We start from the raw sequence: 17,886 nt of genomic DNA, 5'->3' as shown, positions 1-17,886 counted from the left end.
GTTTGTTGGGGATGAGAGGGCTTGGGAAGCAAGTCAGTTGTTGTTTGCCGATTGTATGGTCATGGCAAGGTCCCTGAGGATTGGCAGAATGTTTGTATAAAGTTGAGAGGAACAAAAATGAATATTCAAATAATGGAGGCATGAATTTGTTGAGTGTAGTTGCTAAGTTGAAGGTGAGGGTGGTGACTGATAGGGTGGTGAAAGGAACAGACTATCAGATCATGGATGAACAATGTGGCCTCTGGGGTGGTAGAGGAGGTGTGGATCAGGTGTTTGCTTTGAAGAGTGTGTGAAAGAAAGAGTAACAAAAGGACCTGAATGTGTCTTTTATGGATCTGGAGAAAGCGTATGACATGGCCAATGGAAATGCTCTGTTGAAGGTGTTCCAAACATATGGTGTAGGAGGACAGCTGCTAAAAGCACTGGAATCATCCATCAATAATATACAATCCTTTGCATCAAAACTACAGACACATTTACTCAGCTCACTTCCTAAGTCCTTTCATTCCCAGGGGCAAAAGCACAAATAATCTCCCACATCTTGCAATCCATTTCAATTTTCAACCATATCAGTCTGGTGATCTCTTCCTTACACCTTTAATAATTTTCTACAACATGCAGGGAATACATGGGAAGTATTCTTTCTCCCCTACCCTCAGGGTTCTGCCCCCTTTAGTCATCTCCTATGACATGCAAGGAATATATGGGAAGAAATAAGGACATATATTTATCCATCAAACACCTCAAATTACAAAATAAAATATAAAAAGTCAAGAAGCTGGGAGAAGCTCATCATTCTACTAGCTGCCAGTTCTGAGAGTGAATCAAATATTTATGTGAAAACAAAGGCAAATGAGAATATGAGTATTTTACCTGAACAACAGGAGAGGTTGTGTCCTTTGCTAATGCCAGAAGAATACTGATGGAGGTACTCAGATGTTGACCAGAACCCATACCTCCAACATAGCGATGCAAACAACCCAATGCTAAGGAGTGACCTGTACGGCTTACAGCATCCCGTGCACTCTTCAGCTTGTCAAAACTATTTTGTGCCATCTCTGCAACAAATCGTGGGTCTCCTACTACCTGGGCCATGCGACCAATAGCTTCACCTGATGCACAACGTAGTGTTGAATTGGGGTGTGTTAGGCCTCCCTATAAGATACACAATTCCTTTAATCAATTAAACATCAACATCATTAACAGTTTAAAATAAGATAATGTCTATCACAACATGCATCACAATTTGTACACTTGACATAACAACTTTAAAAATACCTGTAGTATTTATAATACCAACCAAGAGAAGAGCTGTTGCAGCTTTTTTCACATCATCTTGGCCAAAGGATGCCTTATTGTCACTCAATACCTTCAGGGCACTTAAAACAGCAGTGAAGATGTTCATCTGCACAGCTTCTTGACGCTGACTCTTTGCTGCTCGAATCATATCCCCAAATAAGTTTAACATCTGGGAAAAAGAAAAGATATAATCAGATAACCTGTGCAGGAGGCAGCAACTAAAAAGCATGGATAGTGATAAGGACTTGGATCAGAATTCAGAGAAGAAAAACACAAGTTAGAGGAGGCTAAGGGCAGAGTACTCTTCTTGAGAAAGGCGAGAACAGGAGTGTTAAGAATGTAAAGGCAAGATAAAAGGGGAAGGTAGATAAAAGTAAATTTATTTGTACTTGTTTGCTCTTTCCTGCATCAGCAAGGTAGTGCCAGGAAAAGACAAAGAATGGCCCCATTTACTCACATTCACCCTTTAGCTGTCATGTATACTGCATTGAAACCAAAACACCCATCCAAAGCCAAGCCCCATGGAATATTCCATGGTGACCCATTACCACCCAATATGTTTTGGTTCAGCCTCCTGACATGTTGACAGATGCACACCATATCATCCCAATTCTCTTTTCCTCATGAACACCTCTCATCCTCCTGAATTTTCTGGAATCAATAACTCAAGGCATCTTTCCCTCCATTCTTCCATCTTTTGGACATCCCACTCCCCCTTGTTCCTTCCACTTCCCACAAGAATATTATCTCTATTTGCTCATCCTCCCCATATTTTCAGTCAACTTCAGCATACCCTGTTCAGCTCTCATAATCATACTCCAATCATTACCAAACTTCTCTCATATTGGCACTTCTTACACAATCAAATCTCCTCACATGTTGTCCTTAAGGATTTCATTTCCAATATATCAACATTCTTCAATTCTTTTTCATTTAGAGCCCAAGATTAGGAACTATACAGCACTGTCGACTACTATACCATCAAATATACCCATCTTTGCCACTGAAGAAAAGATACTGATCTCTCCTTCCACACACTTCTCACTGAATCCTGGACCTTAGCTCCCTCTCCCACTCCACAGTTCACTTCAGCTCTCACGATTCCACACCCTGCCTTGTCCGCTCCCAGGTATATAAAGCACTCCATTTCCTTTAGGCTCTCTCCATTCAAACTGAAGTTCAGACCAACCTGTACCCCCTCAACACTGAACCTGCTGACCATATCTTTATTCACATTGTCACTCAACTTCCTCCTTTAACACACTCTGCCAAACTCAGACACCAACCTCTGCACTTTCTCTTCTGAGTTTCCCACCAGAGGCATTTCATCTGCAAACAGCAAATGGCTCAACTCCCAGAATCCCCACCCCTAGCATCTGCATCTCCCTCACCATGCATGATTTTTTTTTAGACTTGCACCAGAATCCTTAGCATATTCACTGACCATCCCATGCTCATCCTATAAGTGGTAGCACAAAAGAATTACAGAGGTCACAATGGGTCAATCTTACATAGGTTGTTAATAAATTGGTTCATTACATACAGTATATAGTCTTTCATTTGGTAAGCTTTATCAATTAGATACAAAAAGGGAATACAATCTTAAAATTTCAGTTATCTTGTTATTAAAGTATAAGGGGCTATAACATTTCCTGTACAGATTCAAGAACCATGGTGACATAACACACCCTTATAAAAGACCAACCTTAACTTGGAACCACATAACCTCCTCCTATCCTATTCACATACATGCTTTACTCTCTAAATAAAACTCATTCCATTTAGCAGCTTCCCTCTCAGGCCATAAATTCATAGCAATACCATATGATATCTCTGTCAGCCATTATTATTTTTTTATTATACTTAATCGCTGTCATCTGCGCCAGCGAGGTAGCGCAAGGAAACAGACAAAAGAATGGCCCAACCCACCCAGATACACATACAATTTCTCCAGGTCCACAATACCACATAAAAAGCCCTCTCTCTCCAAGTATCCTATGCTGGTAAAATGTAAATGATGTGCCGTCCACCTTTAACCTAAAAAATGTAAAAAAAATATCAGTCCAAATCACTGCTTGACATAGAAAGCAACTTAAAGAGGAGGGAGTAGGGGGTTGGAAATCCTTCCTCCTATTTTTGATTTTCCAAAAGAAGGACCAGAGAAGGGGGCTAACTGAGGATATTCTCTCTAAGGCTCAGTCCTCTGTTCTTCATGCTAGCTCACTAATGTGGGAAATGGTGTATGTGTATGAAAAAAACACAAGAAATAATAAACAGACATGTAAAAAAAAAAGGAGAGGCAGCTGAACTCATAGATGAAATCAATTCCTGATGAATCTTGAAGAAATAATCATTCCAGAGATGATGTGGCAGAGAAATATTGAAACTCAACAAGCATAACATATGGTGAGTGGTACACACAAGCCCAGCCATTTTGGTAAAGCCTTAACCTAGGTATTCATAGGTAGATAGGTACTTCCCCCTTGTTCCCTCTGTTTTTGAAACATATATCCTCTTAGCCAGTCTCTCTTAACTCATCACCTTCATATATCTAAACTGCTTCAGCACACCCACGTCAGCTCTCACAGTCATATCCTTCTTATTAAAAAAAATTTTCTTTCATTGCTAATACCCTATAAAACTATATACACAAAGACAAGATGATAATACTATGAAATTTAAGGACACAAGTAATTAATCCAAGGCTTGATAACATGAAAAATTACCTACAATAAAAGTCTTTGACCCAAGATTGTTGAGCATGATGACCTGCACTCATAAAGAGATCGTAAACATAATCACAACACTGAAGAAAGCTGGCTAAAATGCAAGGTAATAGTTCAGGATTGTATCCTGGCCAAAGTTCAATTCAAAATTGGAAATTCAGCTGATGTTCTTTCAACATCATTACCTTCAAATTAACCATATATCCTATAAAACTGTACCCAGGAAAAACAAGTTATGACCACTTATGATATTTACAGACACATGCTAAGGTAAACTAAATACTGTACACTACTAAACAGGAAACAAACCAATGCTGCATCTTATCAACACCATTTGGTATGAAATGCAAATATTACTTTTCCTATACACAAGCACTAGACTACTCCTTTCATTCTATTTTCATCACTGACTTCACTATTAGCTTTTCACATCTACATCACAATGCACAGCCCATGCTGTTGGCAATGTACAGTAAATGAATGAACTCTAAAAAACATAAAATGTTCCTCTATAGAGGAGTTACGTGAAAAGGAAGTTTTACCCACAAATGAGACAAATTATGTACATGTTTCTCATATCCATACCACCTTAAAAAAACACCTCTTCCCTTACATTACTGACCACATCTTTCACATCATGTCTCATTTTCTGTTCTTAATTCATCCATTCCCCTAATTTCACATTTAACAGCAAAAGAAATAAATTTCAGCTGCCCACACTCTACTAAACAATAAGCTGTTACACTGAGCTATTCCTTTACAAAAACTGCAAAAACTAAAGCCTAATGCAGAAAAGATATTCCTTTGAAAAAGCTTAACAAAACTTACAAAACACTATTTTTCAATGAATCACTCACCTTAAGTCTATGTTTATTTGCTACCAGAGGGAACATCTGACCAAACAACACAACTGAAGCATCAATGACAGCAACTCCTAGAGGCAAGGGGCCAGCAATGGTTTCCCCTTCAGGAAGTGGTCGGTACAGGAATGTTGGGTCATGCTCAAGAGCTCCAGAACCACTGGCACTATTTGGTTGCAGCTGTTTTGGAGAAATACCTCATCATTAGGATTTGATATCAAATGGTTATTGACATGTTTTTTGTTCATTATCTTAAATTTGTTTCTGAAGACAGAACGTCCTTGATTAACATTGGAAATACAATCCTCAAAAATGCAACTTTAATCACGTCATGTCAATCAAAATTGATTTTTCTACACAAGCAATGCTCTAAACTGGAGTTGGTTCTCAGACAATAAATTGGAAACATTCTGCACATAAAAAGGCCAAGAATGTTTCCAGATGAAAAGAAAACAGGCATATGAGAGAGTTGATAGAGATGCTCTGTGGAAGGTACTAAGAATATATGGTGTGGGAGGCAAGTTGTTAGAAGCAGTGAAAAGTTTTCATCGAGGATGTAAGGCATGTGTACGTGTAGAAAGAGAGGAAAGTGATTGGTTCTCAGTGAATGTAGGTTTGCAGCAGGGGTGTGTGATGTCTCCATGGTTAATTAATTTGTTTATGGATGGGGTTGTTAGGGAGGTGAATGCAAGAGTTTTGGAAAGAGGGGCAAGTATGAAGTCTGTTGGGGATGAGAGAGCTTGGGAAGTGAGTCAGTTGTTGTTCGCTGATGATACAGCGCTGGTGGCTGATTCATGTGAGAAACTGCAGAAGCTGGTGACTGAGTTTGGTAAAGTGTGTGAAAGAAGAAAGTTAAGAGTAAATGTGAATAAGAGCAAGGTTATTAGGTACAGTAGGGTTTAGGGTCAAGTCAATCGGGAGGTAAGTTTGAATGGAGAAAAACTGGAGGAAGTAAAGTGTTTTAGATACCTGGGAGTGGATCTGGCAGCGGATGGAACCATGGAAGCGGAAGTGAATCATAAGGTGGGGGAGGGGGTGAAAATCCTGGGAGCCTTGAAGAATGTGTGGAAGTCGAGAACATTATCTCGGAAAGCAAAAATGGGTATGTTTGAAGGAATAGTGGTTCCAACAATGTTGTATGGTTGCGAGGCATGGGCTATGGACAGAGTTGTGCACAGGAGGGTGGATGTGCTGGAAATGAGATGTTTGAGGACAATATGTGGTGTGAGATGGTTTGATCGAGTAAGTAATGTAAGGGTAAGAGAGATGTGTGGAAATAAAAAGAGCATGGTTGAGATAGCAGAAGAGGGTGTTTTGAAATGGTTTGGGCACATGGAGAGAATGAGTGAGGAAAGATTGACCACGAGGATATATGTGTCGGAGGTGGAGGGAACGAGGAGAAGTAGGAGACCAAATTGGAGGTGGAAAGATGGAGTGAAAAAGATTTTGAGCGATCGGGGCCTGAACATGCAGGAGGGTGAAAGGCGGGCAAGGAATAGAGTGAATTGGATCGATGTGGTATACCGGGGTCGACGTGCTGTCAATGGATTGAATCAGGGCATGTGAAGCGTCTGGGGTAAATCATGGAAAGTTCTGTGGGGCCTGGATGTGGAGAGGGAGCTGTGGTTTCGAGCATTATTGCATGACAGCTAGAGACTGAGTGTGAACGAATGGGGCCTTTGTTGTCTTTTCCTAGCGCTACCTCGCACACATGAGGGGGGAGGGGGATGTTATTCCATGTGTGGCGAGGTGGCGATGGGAATGAATAAAGGCAGACAGTGTGAATTGTGTGCATGTGTATATATGTATGTGTCTGTGTGTGTATATATATGTGTTCATTGAGATGTATGGGTATGTATATTTGCGTGTGTGGACGTATATGTATATACGTGTGTATGGGGGTGGGTTGGGCCATTTCTTTTGTCTGTTCCCTTGCGCTACCTCGCAAAAGCAGGAGACAGCGACAAAGCAAAATAAAAAAAATATAAAAAATTACAATAGCAAAATAAATGTAAGTAAAAGGCTCCATTGATGAACTTTCTCTAGAATCTTCCTTTAAATCCTCAAATAAAGGCCTTGCTTTCTCCATAAGTAACTCTTAAACTATGCAGTGCATCTAAAATAATGCTTCTCATGTGTGAAAAAATAAAATCTTTACAGAATATCATCATATCCTATGTCAATGAATGAAATATTCAATATTTATTTATTTATTTTGCTTTCTTGCTGTCTCCCGCATTTGCGAGGTAGCGCAAGGAAACAGACGAAAGAAATGGCCCAACCCACCCCCATACACGTGTATATACATACACATCCACACACGCAAATATACATACCTATACATCTCAATGTACACATATATATACACACACAGACACATACACATATACCCATGCACACAATTCACACAGTCTGCCTTTATTCATTCCCATCGCCACCTCGCCACATGTGTCATGCAGATATTCAAATAAGTGGCATACTTTCCACCATATATGATGTGGGAGGGTCTTGAATGGACAAAGAAAGGCACTGAATTGCAGCATTTTTCTTTTTTATCTAAGGCTCCAGTCATGGATTAAAGTCCATATCAAGGTCAGGTCTTAACTGAAACAATTTCAACACAACAGTAACATTGATCAAAGACTAGGTATACTTTGCCTGTGATATGACTGTAAAACAAAGTTATTCACAACTACTTTAATCAAGGACTTCCTGTATCTGCTAATAATATAACAGTATCAGAAGAATCTGTAGTACACAATATCTAAACTAAAAAGAACTGAGATTCTTGAAATATCAAGTTTCTAAAAAAATTGAAGAAAACCTTACAGTTTGGAAATAATGTTATATTCATCATCATTAACTATATATCTCCTCAACATCACTTGCACATGTTTTTTGTGATTGTCAAAGGGAATGAATAAAAATAATCTAAGGGATTCTTAAAAGAGATCTGATCCTTTCAAGTGAAGTACCTTGTCCTAAAGAGCTTTCAAACATGTATCTTAAGAAATAAAGGGAACAGAGACAGTGTACAACAATTACACCTCTACCACATATCAAAAATTACATTTCACTTGTTATCTTAGATATGTGACCTGTGTGGATACATTTTACAAATCTTTTTTTCTTTCATACTGCTTTGCTGTTTCCCACTTTAGCTAGCAAGTTAGCACCAGAACACATAATCTACATAAATATCATCAATGTTACCTCCAGAATCATACCACTCACGAGGCAGGTCACTCAGTGACAAGTATGGATTTTCTTAAAAATGTTATGTCTGATTAAGGAACTTGTCTCAGACTCATGTCTGTATTACCTGATCCTCAATTGCTTTATGATGTGTGTGGTGCAGCCAAGTACCAAGTATAACTGAATCATCTGCATGACACATGGTGCGCAAAAGGGAGGTAGTGGTATTGGCTCCACTTTCTGCCAGAGTGAACTCACTCACCAACAACTTCAAGATGCTTGTGTAGTGACCTGGGGTTATGAAACAGTTATTAAAACAAGTCAATGCATTAAGATATAAAAGTATCACCATACCTTCCTTTAACTTACACATAACTCAAGCAGGCATTAGGAATGTCTTTGTGGGATAGGATTCATTAAGGGCTTTTTCTGTATTCAACATACTGTGCAAAGAATTTACCATTTCTGTAATTTGCAGGAAAAACTGAGGACAGTAAATTCTCATACGATGCTAATTAGTCTCAGAATTAGAAGATATGAATGTGAATCCTATGGACACTAGGGCAAATTCCATGAATTTAAGTACAGTAAAATGGTATGGAACTTATGTAAAGACATACACCTTGCCACAAGGTAGATAAAGGTTTCAGAACCTGTTGAGGATAATGAGAATTTGTTAGGAACATGACAAGGCATAAGTGATTTCACAACATGACACCATGACACAGATTTCAGTTAGAGAGTCTCTCTATAACTGCTTCTCCTGTTTCATTAAAGTAATATCTGAATAAACTGCAAAACATCCTCATATGTATATATCCAAAATCTAGACATCATGTAAAATAAAAACTTATACTGACAAGCCCCACAAATTACTACATATAGTATACTTTGATTATTTCATATGCTCTGGATCAGCCCACTAACAACCAATCACCTCCTATATACAGTGTCTGCAAAAACCTTGTCATCCCCCCATATATTTTCAAAGGTGATGTCAGATGTACATTCTAGGACACTGTTATCTTTCTTTTTACCTTGATTACCATGTGCAGATATCTAGGCATGGAATAGGCAAGGTTCCTGAGGCATCCTAGGTCCACAGTTTGAGTCTATAGGGTCTTTATCTGAATGAGGGCAGGCAGTGATGAGGGGCAGCATGGAGCAAGCACGACTTTCATCTGGTTCCAGCAGTTCTTGAGTTAAGGTCTGAGGAGTTCCCATGCCACTCCAGCAGTGGAATATTTTTGTGATAATCAGTTCATGGCAGGGGGTGCAATCCTATATGAAGTGATCACACCCATGAACCTCATGAAAAGGAAGCAGATGGTCTTCTAGTACTTTAATGTATTGCTCTCTTCATTAGTCTCTCTTCAATCATCATACTCATAAGTATGAGCCATCTAAGATCACACTACAAATGCTCCCCAATTTATGATGGTTCAACTTATGACCTTTCAACTCTACAATGGTGCAATAGTGATACACAGTGAGTAGAACCCATACTTCGAATTTTGAATTCTGATCTTTTCCCAGGCGAGTGATATGCAGTGTGATACTCTCTCATGATGCTGCGCAGCGGCAGCGAGCTGCAGCTTCCAGTCAGCCACACAACCACACATAAACACCTTTTTGTGTTTTTGCATCTCATAATGTTTAAAAAAATATCTATCAGTGTCTCCTACCTCTGGTGAGAAGAAGAGGAAGGCAATTACTCTTGAGATGAAATGAAAGATGACTGCTCAGCATGAAGTTATACCTGAGGCACCAAGAAAGTTCACAGCAAAGAAACAATATTATAAAATAGGCTTTCTGTTGGATGATTTTGTCCAACTGTAGGCTAATGAAAGTGTTCTGAGAATATTAAATGGACAATATCATATGTACTTTCGACTCACGATAATTTCAACTTATGATGAGTTTATCGGAATGTAATCCCATCATAAGTTGAGGAGCATCTGTAGTCAGTCCTCACAGTCAAACCACTCTTAGAATAAAAGGTCCAAGTTTGCTACCCTATAGTTTGAGTGAAATAGAGAATTATCTGGTGTTTGCTTTGAAGAATGTGTTTCAGAAATAGTTAAAGAGAAAGAAGGATTTGTATGTGGTACTTACAGATCTGGAGAAAGCATATGAAAGGGTAAACAGACACAACTTGTGGAAGGTCTCATGAATACAAGGTGTGGGAGGAAAGCAACTAGAAACATTAAAGTTTTGATTGAGACTGTAAGGTGTTTGTACCTGTGAGAGAGAAGAGTGAATAGTCCCTGGTGAAGGCTGGTCTATGATGTCACCATGGCTATTCAATTTATGTGGGAGGGGGGGGTAATGCATGGGTCCTGGAGAGAGGGGCGAAAGTGCAGTCTGTAGGGGGTAAGAGGTCTGGTACATCTGCTGATAACATAGCATAGTGACAGATTCGTGCAAAAAACTACAGAAGCTGGTGACTGAGTTTGGGATAGTGTTCCAAAGAAGAAAGTTAAAAGTACTGTTGATAAAGGCAAAGTTATTAGGTTTAGCAGAGCAGAGGGACAGGTTAGATGGGATGTGAATTTTAATTGAGAAAACTGAAAGAAAAGAAGTGTTTCAGATACATAGGAGTGCACATGGCAAAGGAACCATGGAAGCAGAAGTGAGTCATAAGGTGGATGAGTGGGCAAAGGTTAAGGGGGAATTGGGGAATGCGTGGAAATAGAGGTCATTATCTGGGATTGCAAAAATGGGTATGTTTAAAGGTATATTACTCCCAACATGTGTGGATGCAAGGCAAGGGATATGGATGAGGATGTGCAGAGGGTGGGTGTGTTGAAAATGAAATTTTCTATCTATTCATCTATCTATGTATAACTCTGATGCACGTTCTCTCTGGGAGCTCCCATCAAGTGGGTGGCCATACCAAAAGAGTCTCCACTTATCCCTGTCCTTACGTGCCTCCCTAGCATACACCACACCACATATTCTTTCATTATTTCTCTCTCTCCAGTATTCTTCCACTGATTTCTCAATGTTACAGGTGGTGTTCCTCTCACACCAACCCCTTTAGCTGTACTATCATACACTCTCTTTGTAAACTCCCAGTCTTGCATTCTTTCCACATGCCTAAATCACCTCAAAGTATTACATTTCACTGACTACCACTCCACAATTCATTCCCTGCCATATTACATCTCTCATACACTCATTCACCTCTTTCTTCATTCCATCCAATCATACCACAAGCTTCTCTCAAACAGCTCATTTCCATAGCCTGGATTCTTGACCTCTGTGATTCATTCCATGTTTTGGCCGCACAGGTCAAGGTTGGGAGGACTTCCAAACTTACATCTCTACCCTTCATTATCTTATGAAGGGACCAAATGACTCTTCTATCCTGTACTGTTCTCTCTCTCTTATCTTTCCTTCCATATCATCAACCTTACCTAAAATAGCTCATAAATACTTAAATTCTCTTACCTCTTTTTGAAGATAATATGTAGTATGAGGTGGTTTAAGTAATAAAAGGGTAAAAGAGAGGTGAAGAGGGTGTGCTGAAATGGTCTGAACATATGGAGAGAATGAACAAGGAGAGATTGAAATAGAGAATATATGCATCAGAAGTGGAGGGGAAAAGAAGGGGAAACCAAATTGAAGATGGAAAGATAAAGTGAAAAATATCTTAAGTTGTCCAGGCATGAATGTGCAAGATGGTGAAAGGTGTACGTGTGATATAGAGAACTGAAACAATATGGTATAAAGGGGAAATGTGCTGTCAATGGGATGAACCAGGGCATGTGAAGCAGTGTGGGGAACCATGAAAAGGTCTGTGGTGCTTGGATGTGGTTAGGTAGTGTATTGTCAGTGTACTGCACATTACAGCTAGAGAATGGATGTGAGTGAATGTGGCTTGTCTTCAACTGTTCCTGGCACTCCCTTAATAATGCAGGAAATAGCAGACAAGTATGAAAGATCTGAAGAAACATCCACTAGCATAAAGAATTACAAAAAGGAGTGTTTTCATTCACATTTTTGAGTGTTTATACTCAAATTAGTTAGTCTGCACTGAACTCTTAAATGATATTTGTGTGTTTTATTGCCTTTCACCCTGATTATCAATACCTCTCTGTATTCTTCACTTTCCACTTTTAACACTTTCATCTATCATTTGACTCATAAAGAGTTTCTCCAAAATTCTCTGGTATATATTCAACATCACTTTCTCTGTATTATCTGCCTTGTTTTACATCAGTTTCATAATATCCTTCTTCCTTGCCTAAACTGTTGTCCTTTTCCTCTGTGCACATATATTAGTGCCACAAATATCCATTGTCTTCATCATATATTTCTTCTAACTGGCAGTCATATTGCCACTGTCCACAGCTGCACATTCAGTTTCAGGTAAAATATCTTCATCCTCTACATATCATATTTTACATTTCCTACATAGGTTGCTAAGAAGATAGTATTCAATTATCTTATGAGTAGTGCACAAAATCTGTCTCTGCTCTGATACTTTGGCTGTATATATGCCTTCTGTTCTAACTGCTTTTTCAAAAAAGGTAATAAGTCACTGCCCAGAAATTATTGTCCAATCATCTTAACGTCTGTAGTTGAAAAACTTGCAGAAACCATAATTTGAGACAAAATTGAGCAACATTTAGAGAAACAATACTTAACAAATGATTCTATGCATAGCTTTCAATAAAAATCCTCATGCCTGACAAATTTGCTCATGTTCTTTTCAGATATAATCAACAATTATGATTAAAGCAGTTGATGTCAACTATCTATATTTTCAAAAAGCATCTGATAATGTTCTGAGTCAAAGGTTACTACCAAATTATGTCACATGGTACTGATTGGGTTGTACTTCAATGGGTAGAAAACTGGTGATTAGTGGCCAAGCTTGAGATTGGTGAGACGCAAAAAGTGGCGTGCCACAAAGATCAATACTGGGAATGGTTCTTTTTCTGATATACACCATTGATACTCATAAAGTAAGATATCAAAATTCAAAGATGACACTAAGCTGGGAAGTAAATCTTCAAATGAACTTGAATATTTGTACTTTCAAACTGACACAGACAAACTGATGGACTAGGCTCATGGGTGGCAAATGAATTTTAATATCAGTAAGTGTAAAGTTTTACATATTGGTAAAAAAAAATGAAAAAGTAAGTAACAAAATGAATTCTGTTAAACTACAAAAGGTATATGAAGAAAAACACTTGGGTATAATAATTTTTGGCGGGCCTAAACCAAGTAAGCTGCACAGAAGTGCTGATAAAAGCAAACAAGATTCTTGGATTCATATGTAGGGCTTTTAAATTTAAGTCCAGCAAAATCATCCTTGCTCTTTGCAATTCCACGGTTCATCCCCATCTTGAATACTGTGTTCAGTTCTGGTCACCCTACCAGAAATAAGACAGAATGGAGAGAGTGCAGCGTCAAGCTACAAAGATGATTCCAGATTGAGAAACAGCCTATGAGAGCCAGCTAAATAACTGTATGTATTCAACTTAGAAAAGAGAAGGTTAAGATGTGATCTGATACAAGTTCAAAAATACAAAATCATGAAAGGCTTTGATAATCTTGATTTATCAAGGGATTTCAGACTTGATATGCCTTAATACAACCACAGCAATGGATGCAAACTTGTGGCTAAATGTTTTACTTCGAATGAGGTGAAGTATTTTTTCTTCAACAATTGTTAATATAGAGAATAAATTACCAAAAAGAGTGGTTGAAAGCAGTACTACAGTTACAACTAAGAACAGACTTGATAATTATATGCTTCAAGTCTACAACTAACATTATTTGCACTTCCTTAGTCAAACTGACAGTCTGCAGGTTTTCTCAATGAATGATCTGCATGCCTTCTATGCTAATCTGACTTTCTGATATCTTCCTCAATCACAAACAGCCTCAAAGGGACCCAGTGTTCTGCTTTTTGAAGTCCTTTGTATTCTCTTTGAATTCATACTATTTCTTAGACCTGTTTGCATTACCCATTCTGTTCACTAACTCCTCAATTTTCAATTTGCTACCATATTCATAACATTTCATCAGTTTAGTAATTTCTTCAACACTACAGTAAACTGATAATGCATCAAAAAAAAATCATGATTGTGCTTGCAAGTTCATCTTGAGTCATCTCTTTCTCAGAAGACATATATCTTTCTGATTCATTTATTCTTAACAGCAAATGAAATTCCTTCTTGACTTTTAATTGATATATTTGCTTCAATATCATTCTAATACAAAAATCTGTTATGTGTTACATTTCAAGAAAACTTTCAAGTTTCTTTTTCATTTTTCATTCATTAAATTTCCTTTCCAAATTTCCTCAAGCTCAATTTTCATCTCCACAGTTAATCTTCTCTTGTTATTTCTCAAGTAAGAATTAATTTGTTGGTTCTTTCTGGGTTTGTTAATACTAAAATTGATATTACTCCTTTATATGCTTCTTTGAAATGTTTGAATATTGAGTCATTTCTAAATAACAAAAGACATCGTTAATATCAATAGCAAAAGAGCAATACTACAAGATTACGTACAGGACTTTACTTCAGAAGACCAGTTAACTGAAATCTGTTGCCATCCATCTTTATTTTTTGTATGATTAATTTTCCTAATAATCTGTATTCTTCTTGGTTGTAACATGTTATTTCTCTGCCATTACTAAGTTTTGGTATCATTTCCACATCAATGCATCCTGTTTCAATGTAGTTCAAAGTAGTTTTGATGTCACTTGCTCAGTCATTCTAATAAATTTGATACACACTATCATTCTTATATTTTTCAATAGGCGTACTCTTGTGAATCACTGCACTACTTTCTTTTTTCAACATTGTCATCATTTTTATTTTTTGTTAACCCTGCACTCAGTAACTCCTACTACATATTTCCTTGTTTCAAAAAGCAATCAGTTATTTTTTGTATCCTTCCTGAGACTGTCCTAACTTACTTCAATTTCAATTATTTCCACCTCACTATTATAATGCACTAGTTTTTTCTTTTTTCTAAAATCACTGCACATTCACAAAACCTTCCATGTTATTCTACATGTTATATCTTTAGTAATTCATGGTATGTTTGAGGTTATTTTCAAATCAGCTGTAGGTATCTCTTGCTGGTATACATGGCAGAGAGAGAGCGAGTCACCCATCACAGATCCCATAATGGGGGATCAAGCACTGACTTGCATACAGCAAACAAAATTAGTGAATGGGCTGAAGTACTGCAGCTGAGGCAATCATGCCTAAGTAAAATCATTATTCTAATCTTACAACAGTTTGGTTAAAATCATGAAACTTCCTTAAGTAATTCAAGACTCTCATTATAAAATAAGGTAAAGAGGAAATCACTAATATACACAGAATGTATAAGATCTATCTGCTAAGATCACACTTAATCAAAAATACACATACTGTTCAAGACAGTCTTTTAGAAATTCTTTACTAACTGCTTTTCCCATACAGTCTACCATATAAGAGAACCATATGTTAACAACATCAAAACTTACTTTCAAATGACTGTGGAGGGAGAAGCGCCAGCACTTCATAAAGACGTAGTCGCACCATAGCTGTGGAGGCTTTGAGGTGTTGCCCATACTGCTTCACAATGTGTGTTATGCTGGTGGTTTGGAAAGATTATATCCACTACTGATTTTACTCATGTTCACTACCTGCTCATGATAACTCATGGTCTGCATTATCAGCTATATTATCAAAATATGAATCAAACAAGGGGTCATATATGTGTAAATTAGTTACTTTATATCTTAGAAGTAAGAATTAAGCTTGAAATTACAATATACATAGCTAACCCCTTTTGGACAAAAAAAGGAATGCTTTAATATCCTCTACAAACAATTCATCTGCTCCACCCTGTATTATGCCTCACCTGCTTTGTCATTTACCCTGTCAAAAGCAAATATTGTATAACATTAAAGCTGTACACCACACAATACTGCATTCAGAACAATTACCATAAGCCTTAAAACTACAAATATTCAACACATGTATAATGAAATAAAAATACTTCCAATACAATCTCATCTGAATATACTCTGCATACGCAATAGCACTAGGTCCCTCCCATCCAAACAACTACATAACCAACCATAACCAACCATCAACATCAATGTAGCTCTAAAAAGCTTACCCCTTCTTCACACTTCAACAACTTACACTTACAGACTCCTCCTACCGTAACAAACAACTCTGACAAAACATATACATATTGAAGTGTATATAAGAGGAAGGGGATGGAATGGAAAAGGGGGCAAAAGTCATGCCTATCTATAAAATGCAGACTGGGAACAGGCAATAAATTACAAAACAGTTTCACTGATGAGTGAGGTCTGTAAGGTTCTGGAAAAAATATCTGAAAACAGACAGATGACTTTCTACAGAAGGGAATTTACCCAAGCAAGAGACAGCATGGTTTTAGGGAAAGGGTCATGCATAACAAACCTCATAGATTTCTATGAGAAAGTGAGCTCTGTCTAGGACAAAGGGGAAGGCTGGATGAACTGTTTGTATCTAGAATGCAAGAAAGCATTGGACTCTGTGCCACATGGGAAGGTGATTACAAAGCTGGATCACCAGGCATGAATAAGGGGGAAACTCCTTTAATGGACAGAATATAATCTCACTGGAAGGAAACAGAGAAGTATGTCAGAGAAGCATTCTCTAAATGGGTTGATGTGACATGAAAAAAGCCACAGGGTTCAGTCATCAGACCCTGACTTCTCTTGATCTACATAAATGACTTAGTCGAATATGGTTGCACATCATGAAGGCAATGAGGATTGCATGAACTTACAAGGGACCTAAACAGACTCCAAAATTGGTCTCATACATGGTTGATGAAAAAAATCCTGAGCAAATCTAAAAAGTAATGAGGATGAGACAAAGTGAAAGAAGGCTTCAAAATGAATATTTTGAAGCAGGATATAAGCTTCAGGATTCTGTATGTGAGACGAACTTCAGACATCATCCCTAACCTGTCGACATAGTCTCAAATTAGAAGAGTAGTTAAGGGGACAAACTTTCTGCTGGCAAATATTAGAATAGCTTTCAATTATATAGATAAAGATGTATTTGGTAAGCTATTCATATCCTACATATGGCTAAAACTAAAATATACCTCTCAAGTTGTCAGAACACCTAAAGAAGCACAAACAGCTAACAGAGAAAGTCAAAAGGGAGGCAAAAAAGATGGCACCAGAATTAGGAAAGCTGAGCTACAGGGAAACGCTTTAGGCTTTATATTTCTCCATTTGGAAAAAAGAAGAGTGAAGACTGATCTGATTTCAACCTTTTAAGATTAAAAAAAAAAAAAGATCAATGATGTGGAAGGCAAACAGTTCTTTGAAAGATGTAGGGACAGAGCAACCAGAGAACATCATAAAATCAAGCAAGAAACTTGTCAAAAAAGATGTAAAGTACTTTCATAATATATGAGTGGTGGATGAATGGAGGAGGAAAACAGGACTTGGTAAATGCAGATAGCATAAATTTAAGCTGTATGACAGTAGAGAATGTTCAAGAGATGGGGCCCCACAAGTGTAAATGTCCCTTCCTGTACAATACAAGTAATTACACAAGCAAGGAATATGGACCAATTGGCATCCCTATTTGTTTTCTAAGGAATGTGCTTCTGTGCTTAGGCCTATCCTTGCTAATCTTTCCTACTTTGTGAAAAAATCTTTCATTTTGAAAACATAAATTGGTATGGCCTATCCCAACAAAGGGTGAAAATTCTAACCCTTACAAACATAGTTCTTTTGTTCTGTCTTCCACTTCCAAATCCTAACCCTTCCA

At 37.8% G+C, this 17,886-nt stretch overlaps 1 protein-coding gene across 1 annotated transcript in view; it reads right to left on the bottom strand.

Moving 5' to 3' along the window:
- LOC139760622 (HEAT repeat-containing protein 5B-like) overlaps window positions 1–17,886 on the bottom strand; it is a 135,477-nt gene that overhangs the window by 81,372 nt on the left and 36,219 nt on the right. Inside the window, exons 10-14 of the mRNA XM_071684019.1 lie at window positions 15,582–15,691; window positions 8,208–8,371; window positions 4,883–5,065; window positions 1,301–1,468; window positions 874–1,155 (exon numbers count right to left, since the gene is read on the bottom strand). Coding sequence (XP_071540120.1) covers window positions 874–1,155; window positions 1,301–1,468; window positions 4,883–5,065; window positions 8,208–8,371; window positions 15,582–15,691 — 907 coding nt within the window. The remainder of the gene's footprint in view (window positions 1–873; window positions 1,156–1,300; window positions 1,469–4,882; window positions 5,066–8,207; window positions 8,372–15,581; window positions 15,692–17,886) is intronic.

Source organism: Panulirus ornatus, chromosome 3 (genome assembly GCF_036320965.1).
Source record: "Panulirus ornatus isolate Po-2019 chromosome 3, ASM3632096v1, whole genome shotgun sequence".
Classification (NCBI taxonomy): domain Eukaryota; kingdom Metazoa; phylum Arthropoda; class Malacostraca; order Decapoda; family Palinuridae; genus Panulirus; species Panulirus ornatus.
This window is presented reverse-complemented; position numbering and strand designations above follow the sequence as displayed.